The 25,612-nt window shown below is 42.1% G+C and overlaps 3 protein-coding genes across 6 annotated transcripts; 1 reads left to right on the forward strand and 2 right to left on the reverse strand.

The window, feature by feature from the left end:
- Nucleotides 1-1,673: 1,673 nt before the first annotated feature.
- On the reverse strand, nucleotides 1,674-8,006 carry LOC120832246 (uncharacterized). 4 transcript variants are annotated; one of them, XM_040198398.2, is made up of 10 exons: nucleotides 7,676-8,006; nucleotides 6,812-6,872; nucleotides 6,342-6,604; nucleotides 6,111-6,207; nucleotides 5,588-5,857; nucleotides 4,541-4,651; nucleotides 3,493-3,558; nucleotides 3,132-3,182; nucleotides 2,564-2,684; nucleotides 1,674-2,338 (listed from the first exon to the last, which is right to left on the reverse strand). In XM_040198398.2, the coding sequence occupies exons 1-10, from the start codon at nucleotides 7,910-7,912 to the stop codon at nucleotides 1,861-1,863; spliced, it is 1,755 nt and encodes a 584-aa protein (XP_040054332.2). In that variant the 5' UTR covers nucleotides 7,913-8,006; the 3' UTR covers nucleotides 1,674-1,860. The 4 variants fall into 4 exon arrangements, with proteins under 4 accessions (XP_040054332.2, XP_040054330.2, XP_077944010.1 ...); XM_040198396.2 differs by having other exon boundaries at nucleotides 7,655-7,927; XM_078087884.1 differs by lacking the exon at nucleotides 3,493-3,558.
- A 2,303-nt stretch (nucleotides 8,007-10,309) lies between these two features.
- plgrkt (plasminogen receptor, C-terminal lysine transmembrane protein) lies at nucleotides 10,310-17,934 on the forward strand. Its single transcript, XM_040198480.2, has 5 exons — nucleotides 10,310-10,442; nucleotides 10,815-10,913; nucleotides 16,313-16,443; nucleotides 16,964-17,073; nucleotides 17,318-17,934. The coding sequence occupies exons 2-5, from the start codon at nucleotides 10,833-10,835 to the stop codon at nucleotides 17,443-17,445; spliced, it is 450 nt and encodes a 149-aa protein (XP_040054414.2). The 5' UTR covers nucleotides 10,310-10,442; nucleotides 10,815-10,832; the 3' UTR covers nucleotides 17,446-17,934.
- Nucleotides 17,935-19,459: 1,525 nt separating this feature from the next.
- On the reverse strand, nucleotides 19,460-25,540 carry LOC144388215 (uncharacterized). Its single transcript, XM_078087885.1, has one exon. The coding sequence runs from the start codon at nucleotides 24,722-24,724 to the stop codon at nucleotides 20,219-20,221; it is 4,506 nt and encodes a 1,501-aa protein (XP_077944011.1). The 5' UTR covers nucleotides 24,725-25,540; the 3' UTR covers nucleotides 19,460-20,218.
- Nucleotides 25,541-25,612: the final 72 nt, after the last annotated feature.

Below are 25,612 nucleotides of genomic sequence, written 5' to 3' on the forward strand. Positions count from 1 at the left end.
CAACCACACACATTACAACTTAGCCTGACTGAGAGCTCACAATGTTGGTCATAAGGTAGGATTGACTAAAATCATAGGCCGTGAAATATCAGAAGTTCCCTTCTTCCCTTTTATCAAATACTAGCTCTTGGTTTGTTTGGCTTCAAAATCATTTTCCCCGTGGCTTTTAAATTCAAAGTAAGAAATCGTAATTTCATGGATTCACAGTCTGCTGAGATCAGACACGGAGTCAGCTCTCACAGTGGGACTACATGGAAAAGGAGGATGGCACCATCTAGTGAAACTAGGATGTAGGCAGGGACTGAAACTACACCCTTCTCTGTTGGTGTTGTAACGGGAGAAGTTCAGCGCTATAAGATATTATGTATGGATAACAACCAAAATGAACACATTTTTGTTTGCCAATTGAAAGGGGAAGTAACAAAACGCCAATACTTTACCCAAAATGAGTATTTTAATAGCAAATACACCCCTACAATATGCCTATGAAGTGGCTGTTTTCTCCTTGAAGAACTAGCAGCTGTCATAATAGCAATAGCAATAATAATAGCAATAGTTTGTTAGTGTCAATTGATTCCACAGATTGTTTTTGGAAGCATCTCCTGAAGTTTACACAATCTTGCATCACAAACCACTTCCCTTCCCTCCATCAGAATATTGCAAACTGTCTTCACTTCCAGCATATCGCAACACATTTGTATTTCCCATAATTCAGATTTTTTACTGTGATCCTCAAATTATGCAAAATATAGTAACAAGAGATTTGGCCTAACTAAACTCTGTATAGCATTTGTGATTGTGTCTGAATAGCTGTGATTATGGCCGGCACAGTATAATGACAACTCCTTTGTGTTTTTAGGGTGATAATTTGAGTTAAGCGAAGAGAGAAACTTTTATGAGACATGCAGGGCCTCAGAATTGGATTCATCATTCTGAGAAAAATCTTTCATGATTAGACCCTGTGCTATTGTAAAATGTTTGAAGACCACAATAACTGTCCTTTCTGCTTTAAGGAGAGTCTTTAATTGCTCATCCCTCTCGATTTATAAGGTAAATCTAACATATCAACATGTTTTGTGTATTTAAGTGTGACAATGGAAAGAACAGGCTGATTATTGCTGACTACAGTAGAAAAACACAGTCAGGCATTCAGTGAAGGTTCTCCTCTCAAACTGACGGCTGATGCTGCAGTTGTTTGGTTGCACAATGCCAAAGACCAAGCGGGGAGTTAGTCATACCAGAGTTCATACATGCTGACTCAAGAATTACTCATTTCTTCTTAGATACTTAGATGCTCCAAATACTGAACAATGTACTTACAGAAACGAAAGAAACACTTTTGAAATCAAACATTACTGGAAGCAGCAAGCTCTCTTGCCAGGAATACTCTTACAGTCACTTCCCTTTTCACCAATGGCCCATAGAGCCGTTCCGGCTTTGCAATGAACTGACACTGAACAGAAACTGAAAATACTGCAATTATTAATTAAGCAATATCGGATATGGTGGAAACAGATAGTTTGATGGTGCATCTGAAACCACTTTCGGGGATTCGTGAAAAGCACAAACAAAGCTAGAGTGGATTACCGATGATATCGTGGAGTTTCTCCATTCTTACTGTAGCGCAAAATGATGTTCTTTCTTAAAATGTCTTGAGAAGAAGAATCGGTACATATTATTGTAAAAAGTTTTAATAAATATCAGGGCTGCCATGTAAAGAATGCACAATTAGTATATACAGCACATATAAATCAACACATTTCGCAGCATATTTGGGTTCATACAAAAACTTGTGTTTGTTTTACATGTAACACCTGCTCAACGTCTTTGTTATTCACGTACACGCGAGTCCTCTGTGCGTCATACTGCTTGCAGCTGCAGCACCCTCTTTGGCTCAACTGTGTCCTTGATTGTGGGCCAGTGTCCTTGGCAGGCCACGACCAACACCCTGCACCCTCCTTTTTCCACTAGGAACTTCCTCAAGGACGCGTCGAAAAGTGGGTTCCCCTCTCTGTAGCCATCCAACAGCAGCAGAGCCTCGCGGGAGCTGGTCAACACCGTCCTCAGCTCGTCCTCCGTGGACATCCTTTCCGTGAGAGAGCGCTGAATCGTGATTTCCTGAAACAGGTCACCCTTCGCTTTTCCGCAGTCGACGTAAAAGAGAAGTGGAAGAGTGCTGAGATCGAGGAATTTGGAGAGTGGATGTGCGGACCCCTCAGACCAAGAAGAGACCAGGATGTGGGCCACGGTCGTCTTGCCGCTTCCTGGGGGTCCTTCAAGGAAAAGTGTCTCTCCTGCTTCCGGCAGTAAAGCTTGAAGATTGACAGGTTGGCCCTCACTGATAACCACAAGCACAATTGAGATTGTAAGATACACAAACCCAAATAAATATTGTCAACTAGATTAGTTCAAAGTTTCAGCTCTTGTACAGCGAAGACATTTAACAAAGGCTATTAGTTATTAGTGTGACAAAAAGCAACACAAATGGCAGGGGGGGGGAATTCAACTTAATGGTTAACCAAAATAAATCCTATTGTTCCTTTTTATGGTAAATGTGACTCACTTGTTACTCAGCTTGTGAGGCAGCTCCTCCACAACAAAGGAATTCCAGTGGTGTCTCACCTCTGGGCTGAAGTCACCATAGCTTGCTTTCAGAAACACCCCCAAATTTTCCTCCTCGGAAACTGCAAACAACAGAAAAGATACCAGATTATAAAGACACATTATTTCATGAAATGGAAGCAAAGGCGTGATGTAAAATGTCGTTTTGTCTGACACATTAAGTAAGAATGATGCTTCTTTCAGTGCTAAAAAAAGATGATTTTTACAGTACTTTTTCACATGAATGTAGTTCAGTAAGAAAATACAACGGGAACAAGTCGTATCACTGAAATTGTCTTCTTAAACCAGCAGGTTGTCATTCAATGCACATCCAAATTACTGATTCTAACGCTGTTGATTCCTTGAGTAGTTGATTGACATGAAATTGAATTACTAGCTAATTTAAGGTTTGATGTTTTTATGTGTTAATATACTGAATTTTGTAGATGATAATATTTTATTAACAATAATTTTATGCACCGTCTGAAAAAATGGCAATAATGTAAACTTTAGTCCTTAGAGTCACGTACCTTCATTAAAAACTCCTATCTCTTCCTCGTTGTCCTTTTCTCTTTTGAGGCCTGGTGGAGAAGAACAAGGTTTGTCAGAACGACACAGAGGAGAATAACTTTGATAATCAGTCATTATTTCTAATGTGGCCACACTGAACAAATCCACTCAAATACATCCCAATGCACAACACAACGACCAGTGTCGAGCTACCTGAGCTCGGCTACTTATTCCTTGTGTTGCTGTGACTGTTGTCGGTTAACGTGGCTGTAACTTGTTCTGATTAAACGGCTGTAATAAATCATGTAATGAGTGTTATATTTCTTACTGGTTAAGGGTTTGTGTGAGTGAAGTTACTTGTTCAGCACGGTTTAGACTTACAGTCAACAGCAGGAATAGACTTCCCCCGACAACAGACCAGAAGGTTCCTGGTACCAAGCCGAAAACCTAGTAAAATAATATAGACTGTGACTATGTTGATGCTGCACGAGAATTTTAGGGTGATCAGTTGGATGTTTGTTTTAACACTCTTTATTTTTTTAATTATGTTAAAATGAATTAGGACAGTATTTGTTTCAAAAATGTCTACATGTTTGATCGGCGAAATATATTAGTCGGTATGGGTTCATACTGTTGGTTCTAATGCGTTTTATTTTTGGTGACCATGACCCATTTTTTAAGTTATGACCTGCCATCTTAAAGATAACTTCTAGACTTGTAGTTGAATCAACACTTCTTTTCATTTTCATACATTCATTGAAATAATGTACGTGTTTGTTTTGTGGATTGTACAAACAACACACGCGCTGTGCCGAAAAAAACTAGACGCACAAACCAATCTCAAATTCCCCTGTCACACTTACAATCCCCGCATGGGTGTTTCCAAACTTGTGATGACACAAAAAGCTGTGTCATGCTTACATGTTAAAAGCATGGAGTCACATGCTGTCCCCGTCAAATGACACACATTGAGGTGACCTATCTCAAATCTAAAAGACATACTGTTTCTCAAATACTTCCTCATTTCAGTGGCAAAAATAACTCGACCACGTATCACCTTCTGCAGCCTGAGAGACTTCCAACTAAAATGACACAGCTGTTTCCCTGCTCATTTGACAAAAACAAAAAATTAACACAGTCAGACTACAACAGTGCTGACACCAGAAGGACGCAGGAAGGACGCAGGAAGGATGCACATTGTGGGCTGAATAATGGATTCTTCAGGACTCTAAGTTGTTTGAGATTCAGGACTATAAAGTTAAAAAAATATTTTTTAAAAAGGGTGTACCTTAAATAAGGTCTACCTGCAATAAGGGAATGATAAATAATAAAAAATGTGTCTCCAATCTACACCTACATGTTGTAACACCCCGAATCAGCTGGGGATCTGTAATATGTCGTGCACATAAGGAATTGAATGGCAGGTTACCTTTTCGTCGTCTGTACACGAGCACTGCGATGATGATGACAACCATTATCAGTCCGATGCTCAACACAACGATGAGAGCATCCTTTTGGACATGAAGAACAGGAATCTCATCTGTGGAGAGGGTGAAAAAGGATTGCTATTAAGATTTGCAGCACAACATGTAGACACAACACAGGCACGTGTTGGCATTAAGTGAGTTATGCTTTTCAAATGTTGGACCGCAATGGAAATAACCACACATACCAGGTACCAAACTATTTCAAACTTCCCTTTAGTGGTGAAGGACTAAAAACATGTGGCTCAACCGACTCATGCTTGTGTAATGTTTTTTTTGATGAGCTGTGCTGCTTACTTATTTTTTGCCCTTTTTCCTTTAATTACCATTGAAATAACCTGATCATTTTTTAGCGTGTCAAGTTCAAACATACTTCATTTGAAATAGCGAATGCTCTTTTGGAAACACACACTGTTAGCAGAAAAACAAGCAGCCTACACAAACACCCACAAAGAAGCAACACATTCCCACCCAAGACAGAATGTCTCGTGGTCGTAGACCGCCGATAAACTTCAGTTTGGTAGCAGATGTATTTCCATCAGAAAGAATATGTGAACACAGGAAACCGTTGCAGTGATAAGAGGGCAAATGGTTTTGTCAACTGATTACTGAGTATTTACGGTATATCTATAATAATATAGAACTTTATTTCTAAATCCCCAAAGTAAGTACAAAAGTTTTCAAATAGAACGCAAAGTATAATATTTCTCTGTCATTTGGTCGAGTAATAGTATGAAAAAAAGCATTAAATGCTAGACTTTTAAGTAACGTACTTTAATATATTAATCTGTTTGCTTGCTTCTCGTATCACTTTGTCTCTAGTCGAGAGCTGAGTAGACATGAGAAGGGAGTGATGGACTAAAGTTCAATGGCCGTGCTTAACTTGCAGATGTTGCAATGGTCAACACATAAAACCCAGTGTGTTTGCATATTCTCTCCGGTGGAAATCTGTCACGCCACAAACAAAAGCCTTAAAGGGGATCAAAATGTACCTGGGATGTGAAACGTTGCAGAATTCCCATCCTGTGCGAAGGAACAAGTGTAGTTGTTTTTGTCTGTTGATCGGACGCGTATCTGACTGGTGACTGTGTAAAGCAGATCTTCGGTTGATACAGCGGTGGTGTCGGGTCCCGGGGGTCTTTGCAGGTGTCCGTTGTGCCACGTGACAGAGGACTCGGGGTATCCCTGAGACTGGCAGGTTAGCAGCAACCATCCCTCATCTGCAGCCTTTTGAATGCGTTTAGCCACAGCTTTGTAAGGTGCTGAGAAAAACAACATACAGGAAACATACATCAATACCGTCATACAACATGTTACGTTCAAGTGATTTTGTATGATAGGGGGAAGATCTGTGGGAAAGTTTAAATGAGCCAAGATCATTTATTACCAAATTGAGTAATACTGGTCTTGGTTTCGTTTTCATTTTTACGCGTTTTGTATCTGCCCGGAAATCTCCAAAGCATTAGTCTAAAAAAGGAGATTACTCAATTGCGCGCTAGCAGAATCTGTACTCACCTACAACGGACAAAGTTATCGCTTTGTAATCAGCTCCTTGTTCTGTCTGCACCGAACACTGGTAGGTCCCAGAGTCATTGATCCGGAGCCTTGAGACCTATAAGGGGACAGAAGAAGAGTCCTTAGATGTGCTTTTAGCCACATTCCACAATATGCCCCAAACAGCTCAGAGGTTCAAATAAACCAAAATCTGTTAGATTAAAGAGACAAACCATCGTCTTCATCACTGACCTGCAACTTGGCCACGCCTTCCTTCAGCTCCTCAGTGAAAAGCTTCACTCTGCCCCGATAGTCCGGATCTCGGGACGCACTGACCTCCTCCCCGTTGTCCATACGGTACACTTCTCGAACCGAGGTGGAGCTGATCCAGTTCCAGGTCACCTTCAGGTCAGCCTGAGGATTCGACGGTTTAGGCTTAAACCTGCAGCTCATCACAACATCTCCTCCAAACTGCGCCTCGTATGTGCTTTTCCCGGCCCAAACAGTGAACAACACTGCGGGAAAACCAGACAAATTAATGTTAGGGTGAACCATTAATCAACATCGTATGACTCTCACTAGATGATTGTAGTTATTGCACACACATGAGTGTCGTATGAAAATAGAAATGTTTAATGCAGATGCAATTTGTTCCCTTGTTTATTCAGGAATTCTTACACTACTGGACACTTTACACTAAATAAGAGATTTTTATTACACACCTGAGAGAGATGGCTGAAACATCACTTGTAAAAATACAATTAGGGACCAGTCCATCGAGATCTATAAGACAGAAATGGAAAGGGAGAGGTTAAGATTTTAACTCTTTTTCACAATGTCTGAGTCATTTTCCTGAAAAAAGCCCAATGTAAATTCCAAATGCCCAACTAGTTTAGTTCTAGTTTAATCTAATTTACTTCATACTAAAAACATTTCACATGTCGTTGAGAAATATATCTTATTTCCTATATCAGCTTGATTCAGCTCTGTTTGTTTCGTTTGTTCTTAGTGAAGAAACCCCTTTGGGAGCTTTGTCAGCACTCACACAAACAAACAAACAAACAAACACGCACAAAGCTGTATTTCTCTTTGTAAACAAATGATATCTGGCAATTTTGATAACACCTGTTTTAGTGTAAAATATTAACTACAGAGGTGTGTTACATGAACATGATTAAGTTATGTTTAAGTATACTTAACCTAATAACCTACACGTGCTCTTATTTCGACAAGCTTGTTGTGAAATATTTACTATGATTGAGATGATTGAGATGACTTGAGAGGCCACAAAGCTGGATTCACACAGAAGTGGTACATGACAACTTAATATTTATGAAAAAAAAAGATGAATGCTAATCAAAAATAAAAAAAGATAAGTCATCACAGCGAATGATAATACTGTGTTAATGATCAAAAAATATCCACAATCATCCAATTAATAATAACTCCAACCATAATAGTAATAATAATAATGAGAATTTAATTTAAACAAATAATGATTCTGATTAGCTTAAGTTGTTGTAGTGTTATCCGTATTATAAATATCAAGTTTAAAAGTAGCCTACCGATAAACCGTGTCCTCCTACCTGTTGGTTTTCAAGCGGCTTGTTCCCCGCGGCGCGTCTCTCCTGCTCTCTCGGGCTGATCTGAGGTCGGCCGTGTTTTGAGCTTCGGCACTTCTCCACGTTATGATCACCGCCCCCACGAGACGACGCTTTCACTGACACAGAAGTCCTGGCAAACACCGCCGGGTCACCACGTGCTCCTCGAGTTCCATTACTGGAAGGAGGAAATGACTTCGAATGTGGTTTAAAAAAAAACATGTTCAATGACTTCGACTAATTAACAAGTATCCTCGCGTGAGTTTAACCGAATACCAGCTCAAGGAAACAGACGAGGAAGTGGACCAGTGAATTTACTGTAAGGGGAAAACGTATATGGCTGAACCTAATAAGTCATAAAACTGCTCTAACTGACGGTAAACTCTCAGTTGTTGGCAGATATGTTGCAGTTGTTGCGCATCGGTGATATGTTACTTTATGGTTAGGACTTTTCTTAATCAAAGCAAGCGACAATCGGTAAATCGGACAGGGTGAATCATTTGTTGTTTCCCCCCCGTCTCTGTTTCTGTCTCTGTTCTCATTGATCAGTTTCCTCTCATGGTCTCGTGCACTGCACGCGGTACACAAACCAAATCAATAAGCAATACGAGGTTTAATCATTTCCACCTACACAAAACATCAACACACACAAAACGGTTCAGTGTTCATATGTGTTTTCACGGTGGAAACGCGTGTTTTAACGTACTTATCTGTACATTTTTTAATCGTATTTTCATCACAATGAAAATAAGATTTAAAAAATGTACACACACACATACAGGAATTTGTCACATTCCTGTATGTGTGACATACGTGGCAATAAAAGACTTCTGGTCCTGATTCTGATTAGTTGACGTCGGGACGGTGTGAGGCTGAGAATTCAATGCAACTGCATCAACTTTGGCAAAATGTGTGGTGGTATTTAGATCTGTTTTATTTCCATGTATTGCATGAAATGTTACAAGTAAAAAATGTAAAATGTTACTTAAAGTCCAACGTAAAATCATTCAAATGAATTTAGGGTATAAAAAGATAACATAGTCATTATGCAGCATAACACAACCTATCAGATTAATATTAATATACAATAACATAACGTTCCACAACATAGGGCTCAGGAGTTTCTTTACATCCGTGATCATATCACACCACCACCACTTCTTGGCTACCGGCAGGTAAACTGGGATTTTCTGTTGTTTTACAGATTGTTTGAAAAGTAGGTATCGGGTTGCCGTTTAGCACTCATACATCCTTACGTTAGGTGGAATTCCCAGATGAGGATGAAACCAACCGCTTCACCTATACCATGTTGGTTCAGGTTACAAGCGGGTAGAAATATTTCATGGGCTTTCCATCAATTTACTGACCAGCTTCCACGTGTATGTGTTGGCACGCACTTTATGTTTTGTTGGACAGAAATTAAAATAATTAGCCGATCTTATCATCATGTTTTTTTCACAAGGGTTTCTTTTTTGCCACCGTTTCTTCCTTTCGGAAAGTTCTGGGAAATCATACCTTGCTATGGATTTTACAACCTACGTTGAAACAGATTGTCATTGATACAGATCTTGCTTAAACACCTTATTTTCCCTGAGCGCCCTGAGTATGATGGGCCTAAGTCAGGTTGGTGTTGTTCAATGCTTGTTATTTGTTTACTTTTGTTAGTTCAATTTAAATGTTGAGTTTACACGCTTTGAGCATTGCTCTTGAAATCTTACCTTCATTTGAGAATGATTGTGTTCAAAATTGAAAAAGACATAACCGACAACTATTTTATTTTGTGGTTGGTTGTTAACCTAAAGAGGTGGAATATCAGGTATTATTTTTCCATGTAAAGGAAAGTTAGCCAAGAGTCCAACACTGTTTTCATGCGTTGATGAAAAGATAGCGTGGCTTGATCTGGTTCACCGAGGCAGATTTCATGTCCGAACAAAACAACAGCAGCGTGGGATGTTAACTCTCCCATAACATTACAGTAGTATCCTTCCGCTTTTTAAGCGTTAATGTTAGACTCAAGGTCTAACATTTTATCCACCCATCTATCAATGTACTATATCTGTATATGCACTAAATAGTATCATTTAAGTTGAGGTAAGAGAAAATGTATGATATTCAATGACCATGTGGTATCCAGCCCAGGGCTGGTTGTAATCCAGACCCTAAATTCAGCATATTTGTTAAAATCCTTCATTTTCTGGACATATTATTTTAAATGAATTACAAGCCTCATAGTGAAATAATGAATGAAGGCCTTTAACCCACAAACACCAACAGGGGGAGCCATTTCTCATGGAACTGGAACCACGCAGTGTCACCTGCAAATGGACACTGTCGATCACCGGCATTGGGTTGACTGAAATATTCATTTCTCAAACAAACTGTTTCACTTTTTCACAACAAATGGTGTTAAGACATTGGTTGGAAATACTTTCTTTGAATCTAAGATTGGTTTTAACAGAAAATATTAATTTTCTAAGTGATCTTACAGACTTTATAGAGTACAGCGTCATTGTAGTGTACTGTAATATTCGTTTTGACGTCCAGAAAACATCACTCGGGTGTGAATGTGGTATTATTTTATTTTGAAAGTTTAATCGGAACTACATCATTTCCGTTTTACAGGACTGGCCGCACAGTAAACCGGAAGTTGGTTGTGACGCACTACGCATGCCCTTGAAAAAAAAACCGTCAGAGCTACTTTGATGACGGTTGTCACTACTCCGCTTAGCCCACCGCTTTCAAAACACATCAGGTATGCGACGTTAAAGCTTTTCACTTCCGACCTGCGACCCCTTGGAGTTGATAACCGAGGGCGGAGAATAAGCAGCTACTCGTATGTTCCACGTCACGTTAGCACACACACCGTCAGCTAATTAATTGAACCGACAGAAAGTTAACGTGTAACGTTAGTTGACCCTGCGTGTTGGCAGCACCCCGGGGCGCTACACGGTGCCATTACTGACGCTGCTCTCCAGCATTATAAACACCGACACCGCCTTTAACGTTCCACGTCGAAGTGTCACTCAAGTGGGGACGTTGTAACGTCACTTCCAAATAGTAGAGGTGTAATGTAGTGTAGTTAATTTCGACTGAACGTTAATAGCTTCTTTCCCCGTGTCGTTAGGTCTACGACAACAGCGCCATGGGGTTTCTACTGTCTAAATCCATGGACGCGAACTTTAAAAAGCAACAAGAATTCATGCTCCACACTTCACGGCTGCAGGTGAGTGAAGCTGCACCCAGATGGAAGATGGAGAAACGTGTTCTGCAGCTTGGATTGTATCTCGTGTATTATGCGCGGGCCAAAGTGTCTGCAAGCTGCTGGTGTGAATTTGCGACACACAAAAGATGCATAATATCGACAGCATCCGCTTCAAGTCTGTAAATCGTATAGAAATGTCATAATACATTAAAAAACAGTGGGAAAAAAACGATGTATTGGATCTACAGTCTATAAATGATGAACTTTAAACCCAATATAATAATTACTGCATGCAAAGTATTGAAGGAAAAATGTAATTTCAATTACTACTGTAATTACTCATGTATTACTGTAATTACTTATTCTAATATATAGCCAACTTCTGTTGAATTTCAGATTTGATTTGTAAGGAAGTGGTGCATAGTTACATAATAACCCCACTTCAGGTTGTTAGTACACAACTTCAAAGCGTCACTCAGTGATAATAATGACATTTTGATAGGGGTGTAACGATTCATTCACTCAATCGATTAATCGATTTATATTTCTGCGATCCAACTGAATCGATCTGTGCTCCGCAAATCGACATTCCGGACGACATGTATCGATTACAAATCGATTGAAATACATAATCGATTGTATCGATACTCGGAAACTGCACGTTAAACGTTACTCGATTCAGTCTGCCTGTCTGTGACGTCATCAGTACGCAGGGGCAGCCGCGCGAAACTCTGAACAACAACAAAACACAGCGTGGAGGAGACGACTGCGAGCGAGACATTTACAAACCAACTTATCGTGTGTAATGTTTACATTGAAAATGGCACTTGATTCAAATAAAAGGTCAATACATTTGCCATTAATTGTTGTTTGCTTGTTTATGATATCCATAATTAATTTAAACCTGATTTCCTTACAAGAAACAACAGGGATCTCAGGAACTTTGCCTGCACTATCCAGTAAAGTTACTGAATCGATTTCAAGTCACTGAATCAAATCGAATCGTTCTAAATTAACCCAGATTGTCCATGACTCGAATCGGCAACTATGAATCGCGGTTCGAATCGTAATTGTTAAAATTAATCATTACACCCCTACATTTTGATGTAGCATTTCAAAATTGAAGCCCTTCAAAATCTAAAACAAGAGCCAACTTCCTTCAAAATCTCATCATGAGCCAACTTCTGTTGAATTTCTGACGCCATTTAAAAGGAAATAATTGATACTTACATAGTAATTCCACTTCAGGTTGATAGTATACCACATAAAAGTATGACTCAGGGATGACATTTTGACAGGCTTTAACTCACTACATCGGAATCACAGTTGGCTTGTGAATGAGATTTTAAAGCAAGTTGGCTCATGTATTACATTTTGACAGGCTTTAACTTGCTATGCTACGTCAGAATGTCGTAATTATCCCTGAGTGACACTTCAAGGTCATCTACTATCTACCTGAAGTGGAATTATTATGTAACTATGCACCATTTCTTTTTAAATGCCATCTGAAATTCAACAGAGGTTGAGTTGCTTGTGAATGAGATTTTAAAGGAAGTTGGCTGATGTACATCAGTCAGTTCTTATTCGCCACTACCGTAGTGTAGTACCACGAAATACCGTGCAGCCCGCCTTGACTGTGTTTCAGGAATCAGGAAACCTTTATTACTAAAATATGTCAGACATACAAGGAATTTGACTTGGCGGTTGGTGCGTAACAGCAGACTGTACGACAATGGACAAAAAGACAACATGCAATAGGAATACCATCAAATAACATATGAGGCTATGGGTTAGTTAAAAAATAAAGAAATAAAAGTAAGAATCTGGCACTAAGACACAAACCCCATTGATGCTGTGCATATATTGTGCATATTCCAGGAATACTCGGCAAACATGCAAATGAAAATAATCATTCTAATGTAATTACATTACTGTACAGAAAATACGGGGCTGTGCGATATTTCAGCGTAATCTGTCACCTGTGCAGACATGAACTAGGTATTTAACAGTTTTAGTTCTTTTTAAAGAAAGCAGCCATCAATCTGACCTTCACGTGGATCCGTCCCATATGTCGTCAGCCTGGTGCTCTGTATTTTTTATTTGAATCACAATAAGAAAGAGAAAGAAAGAGTAAGAAAGCCAGCGATAAACCAGCGATAAACACCTCAGCTAGAATCTCAGCATTTTCATTTAGAGACCACATATTTTATTGCATATTATTTCATTTAAACAAAGCAAAGTGTTGTTTTTTTGGGGGGTCCAATCTGTGTGATTTATTCATGCCTGCAAGCTGCCGAGCAGCAGGTGGGATGTGTGACTGTCATAACACCAATGACATTATCCAACTTGCCCCCAAAATGTTGGTTGTGTAGTGGATGACTATTGTTATTATTATTATTATTATTATTTAACGGTTTAGAAATTGAGTTTCAGAGAGCCCTAATTTGGGTTGTGACCATGACTCACAGGTAAATATTAGATACACAATGTTTATGCATCTTTACCACATGCAGTGTTGTGTTAACAATGCATTCATTCTTTACTTTTGAATACCTATAAACAAGACAGTTCCAGTTTTTCGGCAATTTTGTGTCATAGAACCTTCCCAGAATTTGACTGAACAAAACACACAGTCAAAACAAAATTCCTCAGCATCGCTAATGGTCGAATCTCACTGTCTTTGATAAGGCATTTGCGTCTTTCCATCATCCAAATGAATGAGGATGAGATTGAGCCCGGCAATGTCAGAACATCTGTGCAGCAACGCCGTCGCCTCCCCGCGCATTAACATGTCAAAGATGATTGCTTTCCAGTTTTTTTTCCCAGTCTCATCGGTCAGAGCTAATTGTTCCTTTCTACGCTCTTTTTCTCGCGGATTCTCAAGTCAAAGTCATTGGGCTTTGTGTTCGAATCACAGTGTCTCTTTAACACCACTTGAACATTTTGTGGATACGGGTTTTAAATGGCTGCTTGGCGATGCTTTCGTTCATTTTCTATTTAATTGGGGTCTTGGCTGCTAATGATAGGGTTCAGCTCCTCATAGAGTCACTGGACTTGAGGAGGTTTCAGCGTGAAGCAGGGGTGAGGTAAGGGCTTCTTACCAGGCCTTTGATTGGTTTTTATTTTGTGTTTGACCGCTGCAATCCTCACTTTCTAGATCCTGCAACAACAATACTGAACAAAAAGCTGTTTTTCTCTTCAGATTTCTTTTTCGTAGATGCATGAAAAGGAAAATAAATAAGGAAAGTTGTACAGTAAAACGCAGGTTAATTGCAATGTATTAAAGCAAATACTATATTAGAAGTGCTATGATACAATTCTTTGTAAGGATAAAGGCCCAGTGCTTTTATTTAAGATATATTTAACATCTTGAGTGAAGCTTATGGAGCTTTTTGCTGATCCTTCATTTTGAATCAGGTTTTACTTCTGTTTACATATTCACACATGCATTGATAAAGTACACGGCTTCTCAGTCGCAAATATTATATTACAAGTACACTGCCAAGCGTAGGCGCCGTCAAACTGGAGCATCTTTCACTTCACCCGGTTTGCATCACCATGGCGGCCGAGAGCCGAGCAATTTGTTTCTTCCCTCACTGTTCTTCTTCTTGACTTCCACTTCTTTCGGTACACAGACTGTGCTCATCCTGTGTATCACTTTTCCAGGTATTCGTTCCGCTCCTTGAATGCTCGTGCTGCAGAATTGACTAAATGTCAGTGCATTTCCCTCTTGGGTTTCAGCTCTTACCTCGTCACCCTCCGAGTGAACTCATTTCGGCTCGTTTCTTTCTTTCACTTCTTTTCTTCTCTGCTCTTTCCGGTCGCTGTCTCCCCCCCTGCTTTCCCAAGCTAGCCGTCAAATCCACGGTATTGCTCATCCTATTTCTAAAGCATAAACATGAACCCTGTGTTGCTCCGGGACTGCCAACACTTATTTGGTTTCAATCAAAATGTGTCTCAACAAGCAACAAAGGCCGTCGTGAACGTCCACAGTCGGATTTTGTATCCCATTACTTTTTCTTTTACGTAATAGTTCTGGATTTAAGTTCAATTGTAGGTCATATATATATATTATATTATTGCCCTTAAAATGATCCAAGATCTATGCATAATGCCAGATATCGGGTCACTTGGATGTGAGCGGCCTGTGTGTACACGTCTGCAATGGAGGGATGCAGCCATGAAGGAGCACCGGCTGCTTGGTGCTCTGATACTAGAGCAGTGTTAGGTGTGGGGGGGGAGGTGGGGGGGGCATCACTAATAACACCATTGTATTCACAGGCCAATTTCTGAGGGAGGTCGTTTCATGAGCGACTTTAGTCTCCATTAAAATAAAATGAACTTAGAAGCAGGAGACTAACTGCTCCCACTGTGTGGGTTCTGGTTAAATGAGATTCGCTTTGGATAAAAGCGCCGGCTGAATGACATGTAATCGTCGGGAGTGAGGTACTTTCCAGGTACTCGAGACATCCAGTACGACTTGTTTCCTTCCTGTTTTTGTGACTCGTATGAGAAAAGCCATGACTTTACACGAGTTTTTCGAACTGTGCCGCCAGGAACTCGTCACACGTCATTGTAATTTCCCATCACTCTACACAGATGAGTGTTACAGCCGCTCTGTAGCCTCCTTCTTCCTGGAGAAGCTGTGGTCGTGAGCTTGTACATTACAGTAACGTACTCCAAAGTTTTTGCCAAGTTTCACTACAAAGTCAGTCAAATGTACACGACAACTTCTCGGATGTGCACACAAGTTCTGTTTGGGGTTTTCAGCTTATGATGGCTGTTTAACTATATCCAACATGTAGGGCTCAAACTAATTCTCATTTTCAGTCAATTATACTGACAATTATTTTATTTTCTGGGGGGAGATTCATTGAAAATGTTTTGGCCCATAATGACAACCACTAACTGTTTGTACTGTTTGGTTAAAAATGCCTTTGCTGTTCACAGATGTTGAACTCATATCAGCTCATATAACACAGGGAGAGGTGGCGGACGGACAGAGACATATGGTCGTCCACCCACGGAATGTCTTCCTTTTGACCTTTGAGTCATCAGTAATAGTCTGCTAAGTGGAAATAAAAATTAAGTTGTCAATGCTTTGCTGAGCCAAGTATGTAATTGAGCTACATTTTCTAAATTGTATCAAACGTGTTTGGCATTTGCAGAATTCAGCATTTTATTTTTTAACTGACCAACTTAAATGCTCATATATAGATCTGCCCAGAGTTAATATATCAGGCTCTATATTGTAAGTATTATTTCTATTATATCTACTGTGTATCTGTATTCCTTATAACATAGTTCATGTTACAACCTGAAACCTTGAAAGCCACTAGGCAGCTGCCATATTTGACTTTAAAGGTGCATTATGACGAATAACGTGTTTTGTGTGTGTGTGTGTGTGTGTGTGTGTGCAGATGGAACGCCAGCTCCTGATGCAGAACCAGATGAGGGAGAGACAGATGGCGATGCAGGTCGCCTGGTCCAGAGAATTTCTCAAATACTTTGGGTCTTTCTACGCCGTCACTACAGTCGGACTCACATTAGGGTGAGTTTGGTGCACAACGGCTCATAAAGGTCAGCTCAAAGGTGTTGAGCGTCCCCCACAGACGATGACTTGTTTCTAACACGTAGAACCAAAGACCCGTTAACAACAAGATCTATCACAGCTGTACGTCTTCACGGTGTGCACAAGCCTTTACTCATGTATGACGTTTTGTAAGGGTTCACCAACGTAGTCAAAGTTTAACTGTGCGGCAGTGACAGTTTTGACAAATACCTATAGGTGGTCGCCACGGCAACATGACATTTAAATATCTGTAAATCAAATGTTGTAGGTTTGATACATATGACAATTTTCATAATTTATCATTAAATATTCCCATGATTTAAGTATTGCAAACATTTTAAAACGTCAACATAATGGCCCTCTGTATTACTGAGTGTATTGCAATACCAATCTGGGCTTCAATTTTCTGTAATTTAATATAATTATGTAGCTAAAATGTTCTCCTTTTATCACATAATTACAGTGTGGAATACAAAGTTGATCTCTTTTTTTTTTTCAGTGCCCTTAAAAGAAGGAACCCGTCCCTATTGGCTCCCATCATCCCTCTCAGCTTTATATTGGCTTTCCAGGTGGACAGCGCCTACGGGACACTTATTCATCGCATGAGAGGTACGACTGAACCCGTCTCATCATTAACGTCATCACAAAGCAAAGAAAACGGACTTTATTATATCGGTTAGGGTATATATAGGGTATATATATATATATATAAGAACTGTCAATTAGCGAAAACGTAATAAATTACCAGAATTATTTAATATAAGTGCATGACACAAACAGAATGAAAATAGTTGGTTTCACACACTATCAGACATTGTATTATTGTTATTATTTCTTTCCCCGTTCTACTCAGGGGAGGCTGAGAGCGTTATGACGTCTGAACATGACCGCCTGGACCTTCCTCACGGGACTCCAACTTTCGAAAGCATAGAGAAAGCCCGCCGCGCTAGAAGCAGCCTCGCCTCCTTCTTGGAGAACTGACGTGTTGGTTGTCGCAAAAGTCCAGTCGATGCGTTCACACGCTCGGCTTTTGCTTTCAAAAAACTCGCGGAAGCCAACCGTCTTTTTTCCCAAATTTATTTTCACGGGATGTGTCAAATATTCTCAATAAGTCTCAATCCATCCATCCATTGTCAAACCGCTTATCCTGCACACAGGGTCCCGGGGGGGCTGGAGTCCATCCCAGCCAACTTCGGGCGATATTATTATTGAATATATTTGGTTGGTAAATGTAGGTCAAACTAAATATCTAAGTTGGTAAGTAGTACGCTGTCATCACTGTATTCAGTCATTGAGTAAATCAGTTGAACCTTTATAAAAAGATTATTGCATAGTGACAAATCATGAAAGCTGCGCCCCGAATCCAGACCATAAACTTATTATATACTACGTACCATATCTAATCTACAAGTTATCTACAAGGTATAATTTTACCGGTTAGTATTCAGAAATATACCATATTTTATTAATGTCAAGTTTCGTGTGTTTTTTCTGATTAATCACGGCTCTGCCCAAACTTGAAAAGAGCTTTCTCTCCGGTGGACACAAAGGACAACTCGAGAACTGTTTATTTTATGATCCTTTATTCCTCTTAAGGGTGGTTTGGTGGATCAGACAAAGAACAGAGCAGGTCGATAACCTTTCAAACAAAGCAAAACCCATGAATTAGTCGAGTACATTTCGATAATCACTTTCTTAAAGTAATAATAAATAAATGCGACTGAATTCCCAAACCAAACCCAAATTATTCAGATAAACCTAGGATAAGTCCCCATTACTTAATTTAAATGACACATTTCACTAAGTACAGCAAAGCATGAACAAACAATAAATCATACTGTCCTACCAGTTGCGTCTCTGGGAGATTAGGAGCCGTGGCCACAGTGTCTTTTTCCTCAGGGCCGAGTGAGAGGGCCATCCGAGCTCTCCACAAACATTTTATGCCATGCGCTTCCTGTTCGTACGCAGGCACTTCCTGTGAGTGGAATCTCCATTAGCCGCATCGTCGCCCCCTGCAGTCTGGGTGCGCTCCGACTGTCCGGGGTGGATATGGGCCTTGAGTTTTCTGTGCGGCTTGTGACCGGAGATTGACGCAACACCTCCCACTTGACCTCCTGGTTCCTCAACCCAAGGAGGTCACACCAGTACCTATGTAGTGTCAGATTTAATTACTCCACTTTTGATCCTGTTGCTACTGCTGCTCTTCAACTGGGAGTAGGACAACTATCCGCCGGACATCCCTGTGAAGAATTGTTGCAGGTATCTTGCTTGAGCGTTTTTTTTTCCTTTTTAGTGAGTTTCACAGTTGCGACTGGGTAGCTGGGAAAGGATCGGAGATATACATCCCTCACAATTCCCTTCCTGTCAGTGCTGACGTCAATGACCCTGGCAAGCCTGAACTGACCCCTCAAGGCATTCTGGTCGGCCAGCCAGACGACATCTCCAATTGCCACATTCCTGTGAGCTGTGTGCCACTTAGTCCGGACAAACAAGTTTGGTCCGGCTAACTGGCTCCATTTCCTCCAGAACCTGTCAACTTCTGTTTGGATGGTTCTTAATCTGTTGCAAGAGTAGCCTTCAAAGTCAAAGGTCCCTGGATCCCCTCTGGATCCAGTTCTTCCAAGCAGAAGTGCATTTGAGCTAATGTATTCAATACAGTCCTCTCGGCTCTGAGTCCTGGCATCGATAGGTCGTTCATTGGCAAGGTTGGAAGCCATGTAGAGGAAAGTTTGAAACTCACCCCATGTGAAGACTCCACCTCCCAGATTGTGCAAAGCCCGCTTCACAGTCCGGACAGCAGCCTCAGCAGCTCCGTTTCTGTGAGGTGAGTCTGCTGGATGGATCTTCCAGCTCCACTCTGTGCCATGCTTGGAACAGTCATTTCCAAGCTCTGATTTTTCCACTCGGTCCAGAAACGTGTGGAGCTCTTTGAGGGCAGGTTTGGCTCCGATAAAGTTCTTCCCAGGATCCGACCACAATTTCCTTGGGTGTCCTCTCAGTGCCGTAAATCTTTGATAGGCTAGCAGGAAGCCTTCAGCCGACTGGTCACTGACTAGGTCTGTGTGCATAGCTCTGGACGCCATGCAACAGAAGACGATTCCCCACACCTTGAGTTTCACTTTCTTTCTTACCTCATCCTTCACTTCATATGTCCACCGTTGTGTACTCAAATGGATTGGCTGGTGTTATTCGCTCCGATGGAAGGTCACTCATGATCTGTTGGCACCTTCGGGCCTTAAGTCTCCTGCATATCACACAGTTATCAACGATCTTCTGAGCTAGTTTCCGGCCTCTCACCACCCATGCTTTCCTTCTCATCCGGAGGAGTGTGCCTGCAATTTCTTCATGGTTTGCCTTGTGGGCTTCTTGAGCCAGAAGAGTGGATACCCATGATGTGCAGGGCAAGACTGGTACTGCAGTTTTTTCTTTATTAAAGATTTGGAATCTTCCTCCACAGAGCAATAGTCCAGTGTTTTCCTCCCTGACCACGGCAAGCCTGCTGAGTGTGGTGTCTGGCAAGACTACCTCCATTTGAGCTGCAAGGAAGAGATCCCTGAGCGCATCCTCACACTCCATGACGGTAAGTGTAGCTTCCTTGACTCTGGACTTGATCTCAAGAGTTGAAAGAATCTCCTTCCTCTTTGGCTTGCTTCTGGTTGGGGTCTTGGCCAGCATTTCTTTCCACTTTGTGGCAGCTCTCCACACCCAGGCAATGACTCTTATCAACCTGGTTAAACAGCTGAACTTACTGATGTTAAGTAATTTCCTCACTGAAGAACCAGAAGGTGGCCTCCGGACTTGGATTTGGATTTGCAAGTCGTCCTTGTTTTGGTTTGACGGTGGGGGCATTGCAGTGGCAGGTGGAGCATATCGCTTTTTTTTCCAACTGCGCTCGGGTCAGTGCTGCTGTAAAACATTTCCTTTGGAGCCGGTTTATACCTTCTTTAGCATCCGCAGCGACGTCTTTGGCTGACTTTGTCGGCCACTCTTCCACAGGTTGTTTCAGAAACTCTGGGCCATTCTGCCACACAGAGTTTTCTTTGAGGTCTTCTGGCGTTGCTCCTCTTGTAACAAGGTCAGCAATGTTTTGTTCACCTGGAATCCATCTCCAATCTCCAACTGATGTGGACTTCTGGATCTCTCCCACTCTGTTCGCAAAAAAGGTTTGGTACCCATAACTGTCCCTTTGGATGGCACCCAGCACAGTTTGACTGTCCAGCAGATGGAGCCACCGTTTGACTTGTATCCGACTGTGCTTTTCAATGTATTTTCTCAGTCTTGCCGCAAATACAGCACCACAGACCTCAGCCTTCACTGCTTCTCCCTTTTGGTCAAGTGGTGTGAGCTTGGCTTTGGACTCAATGAGCCGGACCAGAATGTCTTGCTTGGTCTCCCACCTGAAGTATGCAACAGCTCCATAGCTCTGGTCGCTACCATCTGAGAATGTTATTCCCCAGGGTTCTCCAATCCTTCTGACTGGTGTGAGGCTTCTATGGAAGGTAATTTGGTTGAGGCGTGTGTATTCCTCAAACAGGTGGATGGCATCTTCCCTGAGTCTTTCAGACAGCGGTGTGTCCCATGTGTCTCGTAGAAGATTCTTGCCTCCCGTTTCTTGAAATTCTTTCCTGACCAGAATGGCTCCTTTCTGTTTGGCAGGTGTTGCAAGGCCTATTGGATCATATAAACTAGCTACTTGGCTAAGCAGTTGTCTTCTAGTCAATGGGTTTGGAGTTTTTCTCCTCACCTCTTCCTCGACGAGATTTTGACCGATTCTCATCTTCTTTTTTCTCTTTGAGAAGTTTATCGAGGTCGTGAGGTATAGTTTGTCTGGTTCGACCAGGTAACCAACTCCCAGGGCTTTGTTCCCTTCCCTCATTTGGTTGGGGAGAATGAAGACTTCCTCGAACGATGCTGGACGTTCTGATGTGGACGTCTGCCTCCCACTTTGGCCTGATCGGACCCATGGCTTTAGGAAGAATCCACCTGCCTTCAGAATTTCTTCGACCTTTTTGGTGATTCTGTCTAGCTTTTCCAGGTCATTGTGGGATGTCAGAATGTCATCTACATAGGAATCCTCCTCAAGGACTCTCCGTTCCTCTTCCAGGTGAGTGAACATGGGCAGCCTTGCTGTCTCTCTCATGGCCAGTTGTGCGATGCACCCTGCCGGTCGATCGCCCATGTTGACCCTGGTGATGGCAAATTCCTCAATTTCTTCATCTTCGCTGTTTCTCCAGAGAAATCTATGGAGGTGCATCTCCAGGTTTTCGAGCCACACAGAATTGTACATCTTTTTGATGTCGCCGAGGGCAGCATGGACTCCTCTCCTGAACCTTAGTAGCACTGCTCGAATGGGATTAAGCACATCAGGCCCTTTCAGGAGAAGGTCATTCATGCTGATTCCTCTAAACTTTTGGCTGCTGTTCCATACCAGTCGGACAGGTGTCGTTACAGAGTTCGGGTTTGGCGCCACCAAGTGACTGACGTACCATACTGGTCCTTTCCAGTCAGCAATGGTCTCTCTAGTGAGTTTCTTCGCTGCCCTCCTTTCGACCATCTCATGGACTTGAGTTGAGTATGCTGTACGCCACTCTGGTTCTTTCTTGAGCCGTTTCTCAGTCCTCAGAAACGTGGCTTCCACTGCGCTTCTGTTGTTGGGCAGGGAACTTGGATCTTCAATCCACGGGTATTTTGCATCCCAGTGAGGCTCTCGACTATGCGCATCTGACTTCACATAGCTGAGGCCCTGCCTGATCATCTCAAGCTCTCTTCCTTCACTCAGAGTCATGTCTTTGCCTCCTGGCTGACAGTTACCACACCGGCATCCTCCACACATGGGTTCGCAAGCCGCACCAATGCTGTCCCACTTCCACCAGTCCAAGAATTCCCTGCCAATAACAGTGGCTTTGGTTTGAGCTCTGGATTCTTGCATCTTGGCAATTTCCTGGTACTTCACTGCTGTGACCCTCATTGACCGTGCAAAGTGAGTCTCAGAATTGTGCAGGGCCATACCCACTACTTCACAGAGGTCTGGATGTGCTCCGCCAACAGTTTTTCCTAAGGGGCCTTCCCACAGGACGAGATCTCCTACTACTTTTATTCTCTGTGGAGCAAGTCTTCCTTCACGGTGGCTTATGAGAAGCTCAACATGTTCCGGTCTGTGAAGATCTTCCAGGTTGGTCTCAGGGAAGAACTTCTTGAGTTGCTGTGCTTTGATTACTCTGTGAACATTTGCAATTTCATCCAACCCATAACAGATTAACTCATGAGCTCTATCCGTGCCTCTGGGTGTCTTGACTCTTACCTTGAGTAAGTATCTTTTGGTCTCCACCTTCATGGCCATGCCTCCAACTCCATGGACGACAAGCGTGATATTTTCACTTTGAAGCTTCAGTCTCTTGGCGGCAACATGAGTGGTGTAGTTGGTATCTGATGCCAAGTCAATGAGAGTTCCAATTTTCTGTCCTGCGTTGGTAGTTACTTCGAGAAGCATAAGAATAACTGGTAACTCACATGTCCTTGAGTCCATCACTACAGGGAGGCTTCTTCCAGTGCATTGTGATTTTGCAGCCATGTTGGAGAAGGCTCTCCTGACTTTTCCTGCCATGTCTGGGGTCAGCTCGGATATCAATTTCTCTTGTTCCTCCGTGAATCTTTGCCTCCTGGTGCTGGGTTTTCCCACTTTCGCAGGATTTTTCCCCTTGAATCCTCCTTTCAGGCAGAGAAAGAAATGGTGATCTGAAGAGCCTCCTCTTATGCAGTCTCTGTTCCTGCACAGGTAAGTGTCGGTGCATTCACCATCATCTGCGTGACATCGGAGGCATCTTCTGCATGCTCCCAGCCTTTCAATAACATTCAGCTTTTCATTAGGTTCCAGTTCTTTAAACTGCTTACAAAAGAAGATCTTGTCACGATGCTTCTCCTCTCCACAGACAACACATCCTCCTTTCCTTGTTGACTTTGTGAAGGCATACCTCTTCTCCAGGTACGTAACTTTCTTTTCAGGTTTTTCACCTACGCCCAATTGGTCTAGCCTCTCTAGAATCTCCTCTTGTGTCTTTAAGAATGTTAGAAGGCTGTCGAAGTGATTATCATGGGTGACTCCATTTCTTGGATTGACCATGAACGCCAGCCAGTCCCTCTTTATATTATCCGGGAGCTTGCTCTCTATGGATCTGATCACAAGGGGATTCTTTATGGCTCCTGTGCTTTGGAGCTCCGTGAGGTCATTCAGGGCCTTTTCCACAGCCTGAATTAGGTCAATTACCTTCCTTGGCTGGTGTGACTTTAAGGGAGGGATCCTCTCTAGGTCCTCAATTACCTCCAAAGCAATCGTTTGCTTATTTCCATACCTGTTTTGAAGTACTCTAAAAATGTCTTCAGCACTGTTGTATGTTGACAAACCCAGGTCTTTACATATCCTCTCCTCCACACTGTCAAGGAGTTGGAACTTCTTCACTTCCACCGATCCAGTCGGCTCTCCCTGCTTTTGCAGACTTTCCCAGTCTCTCTGCCATCTATGGAAATTTCTCCTAATCCCAGTGAATTTGGGTAGACATGTTGGCTTTATTCTCACCACAGGCTGTGGGACTGCTGTTGGTTGAAGCGGTTGGTCCGGACCTCTTCTTTCGTCTTCTGCAATTCTTTGTGCGGTGAGGAATTCTGCTCTCCTGGCCTCAAGGTTGCTCCCAAATATTCTCAGGTCTTTCAATCTGCCCTTCAGGTCTGCTGCCTGAACATGTGGGATCCATTTTTCCCAGTCTTTCAGGCTTATAGTTGTATTATGGATCAGCCTCCTCGCTCTCTCCAGCTGTAGTTCATAGCCGTCCCGATTGATAGCAGTGATGGGGCTTGCTTGGGCTCTGTCACAGGCTTTTTCCGCTTCTTGGATTGCAAAGTCTACCTCCTCTTTACCATATCTTAGCCAGAGGTTGGATTGGACTGCTTCACGGATGTTCCCCAGTCTCATGTCGCACTCTTCCATTGTCCTTTCAAGCTCAGCCTGCTGGTGCTCGTTGAGCTTTACTTCCTCGTCCTCTTCAGTTCCTACTTCAGCCAGTAGTCTAGCCCTGTAGTCTTCATTAGCATCGCTGACATGCCTTGCCAAGGAACTGAGCTTGCTGAACTCTTCTAGAAGTTCATGTTTAATCATCCCATCTGAAGCTTTGTTCAGGTAGTTTGCTTGCTTAGTGAAAGCAGATTTAGCCAAGGTTCGCTCTTGCTTCAGTTGCTTGACCGTTTCCCCAAGAGTTTCCTTTGCCATGGTGAAAACGTTTCCAGTCAATTCTTCCTTTGCGTCGACAGCTTGACTTCAGGCCTTTGATCCTTGTTCTTGCTGCCACGGTGGTTATCAACTGTCAAGTTTCGTGTGTTTTTTCTGATTAATCACGGCTCTGCCCAAACTTGAAAAGAGCTTTCTCTCCGGTGGACACAAAGGACAACTCGAGAACTGTTTATTTTATGATCCTTTATTCCTCTTAAGGGTGGTTTGGTGGATCAGACAAAGAACAGAGCAGGTTGATAACCTTTCAAACAAAGCAAAACCCATGAATTAGTCGAGTACATTTCGATAATCACTTTCTTAAAGTAATAATAAATAAATGCGACTGAATTCCCAAACCAAACCCAAATTATTCAGATAAACCTAGGATAAGTCCCCATTACTTAATTTAAATGACACATTTCACTAAGTACAGCAAAGCATGAACAAACAATAAATCATACTGTCCTACCAGTTGCGTCTCTGGGAGATTAGGAGCCGTGGCCACAGTGTCTTTTTCCTCAGGGCCGAGTGAGAGGGCCATCCGAGCTCTCCACAAACATTTTATGCCATGCGCTTCCTGTTCGTACGCAGGCACTTCCTGTGAGTGGAATCTCCATTAGCCGCATCGTCGCCCCCTGCAGTCTGGGTGCGCTCCGACTGTCCGGGGTGGATATGGGCCTTGAGTTTTCTGTGCGGCTTGTGACCGGAGATTGACGCAACAATTAATAATAACAATAATTCTTTTTCATCCTGTCTGCCTTCAGTATGAAAGTACTCATCGCATAAAATATACCGACATGTGAATGAATCGGCAGCAAAAGTAGACCCCTGGTGTGTAACCGCTTCTCAGTGTTAAAGGATTTGATACTTGTCAGTTTTCCAAAATTT

Source organism: Gasterosteus aculeatus, chromosome 14, assembly GCF_964276395.1.
Source record: "Gasterosteus aculeatus chromosome 14, fGasAcu3.hap1.1, whole genome shotgun sequence".
In the NCBI taxonomy this organism is placed as follows: Eukaryota; Metazoa; Chordata; class Actinopteri; order Perciformes; family Gasterosteidae; genus Gasterosteus; species Gasterosteus aculeatus.

Bases quoted from the DNA above. Each gene is read 5' to 3' on its own strand.
- LOC120832246 (XM_040198396.2), bottom strand. From the start codon at position 7,912: ATGTTTTTTTTTAAACCACATTCGAAGTCATTTCCTCCTTCCAGTAAT. The intron at 5,858-6,110 runs GTGAGTACAGAT...TGTTTTTCTCAG, and splicing joins GATAACTTTGTCCGTTGTAG to CACCTTACAAAGCTGTGGCT. The intron at 4,652-5,587 runs GTACATTTTGAT...CCCTCTCCACAG, and splicing joins TGCAACGTTTCACATCCCAG to ATGAGATTCCTGTTCTTCAT.
- plgrkt (XM_040198480.2), top strand. From the start codon at position 10,833: ATGGGGTTTCTACTGTCTAAATCCATGGACGCGAACTTTAAAAAGCAA. The intron at 16,444-16,963 runs GTGAGTTTGGTG...TTTTTTTTTCAG, and splicing joins ACAGTCGGACTCACATTAGG to TGCCCTTAAAAGAAGGAACC. The intron at 17,074-17,317 runs GTACGACTGAAC...CGTTCTACTCAG, and splicing joins ACTTATTCATCGCATGAGAG to GGGAGGCTGAGAGCGTTATG.
- LOC144388215 (XM_078087885.1), bottom strand. From the start codon at position 24,724: ATGGCAAAGGAAACTCTTGGGGAAACGGTCAAGCAACTGAAGCAAGAG.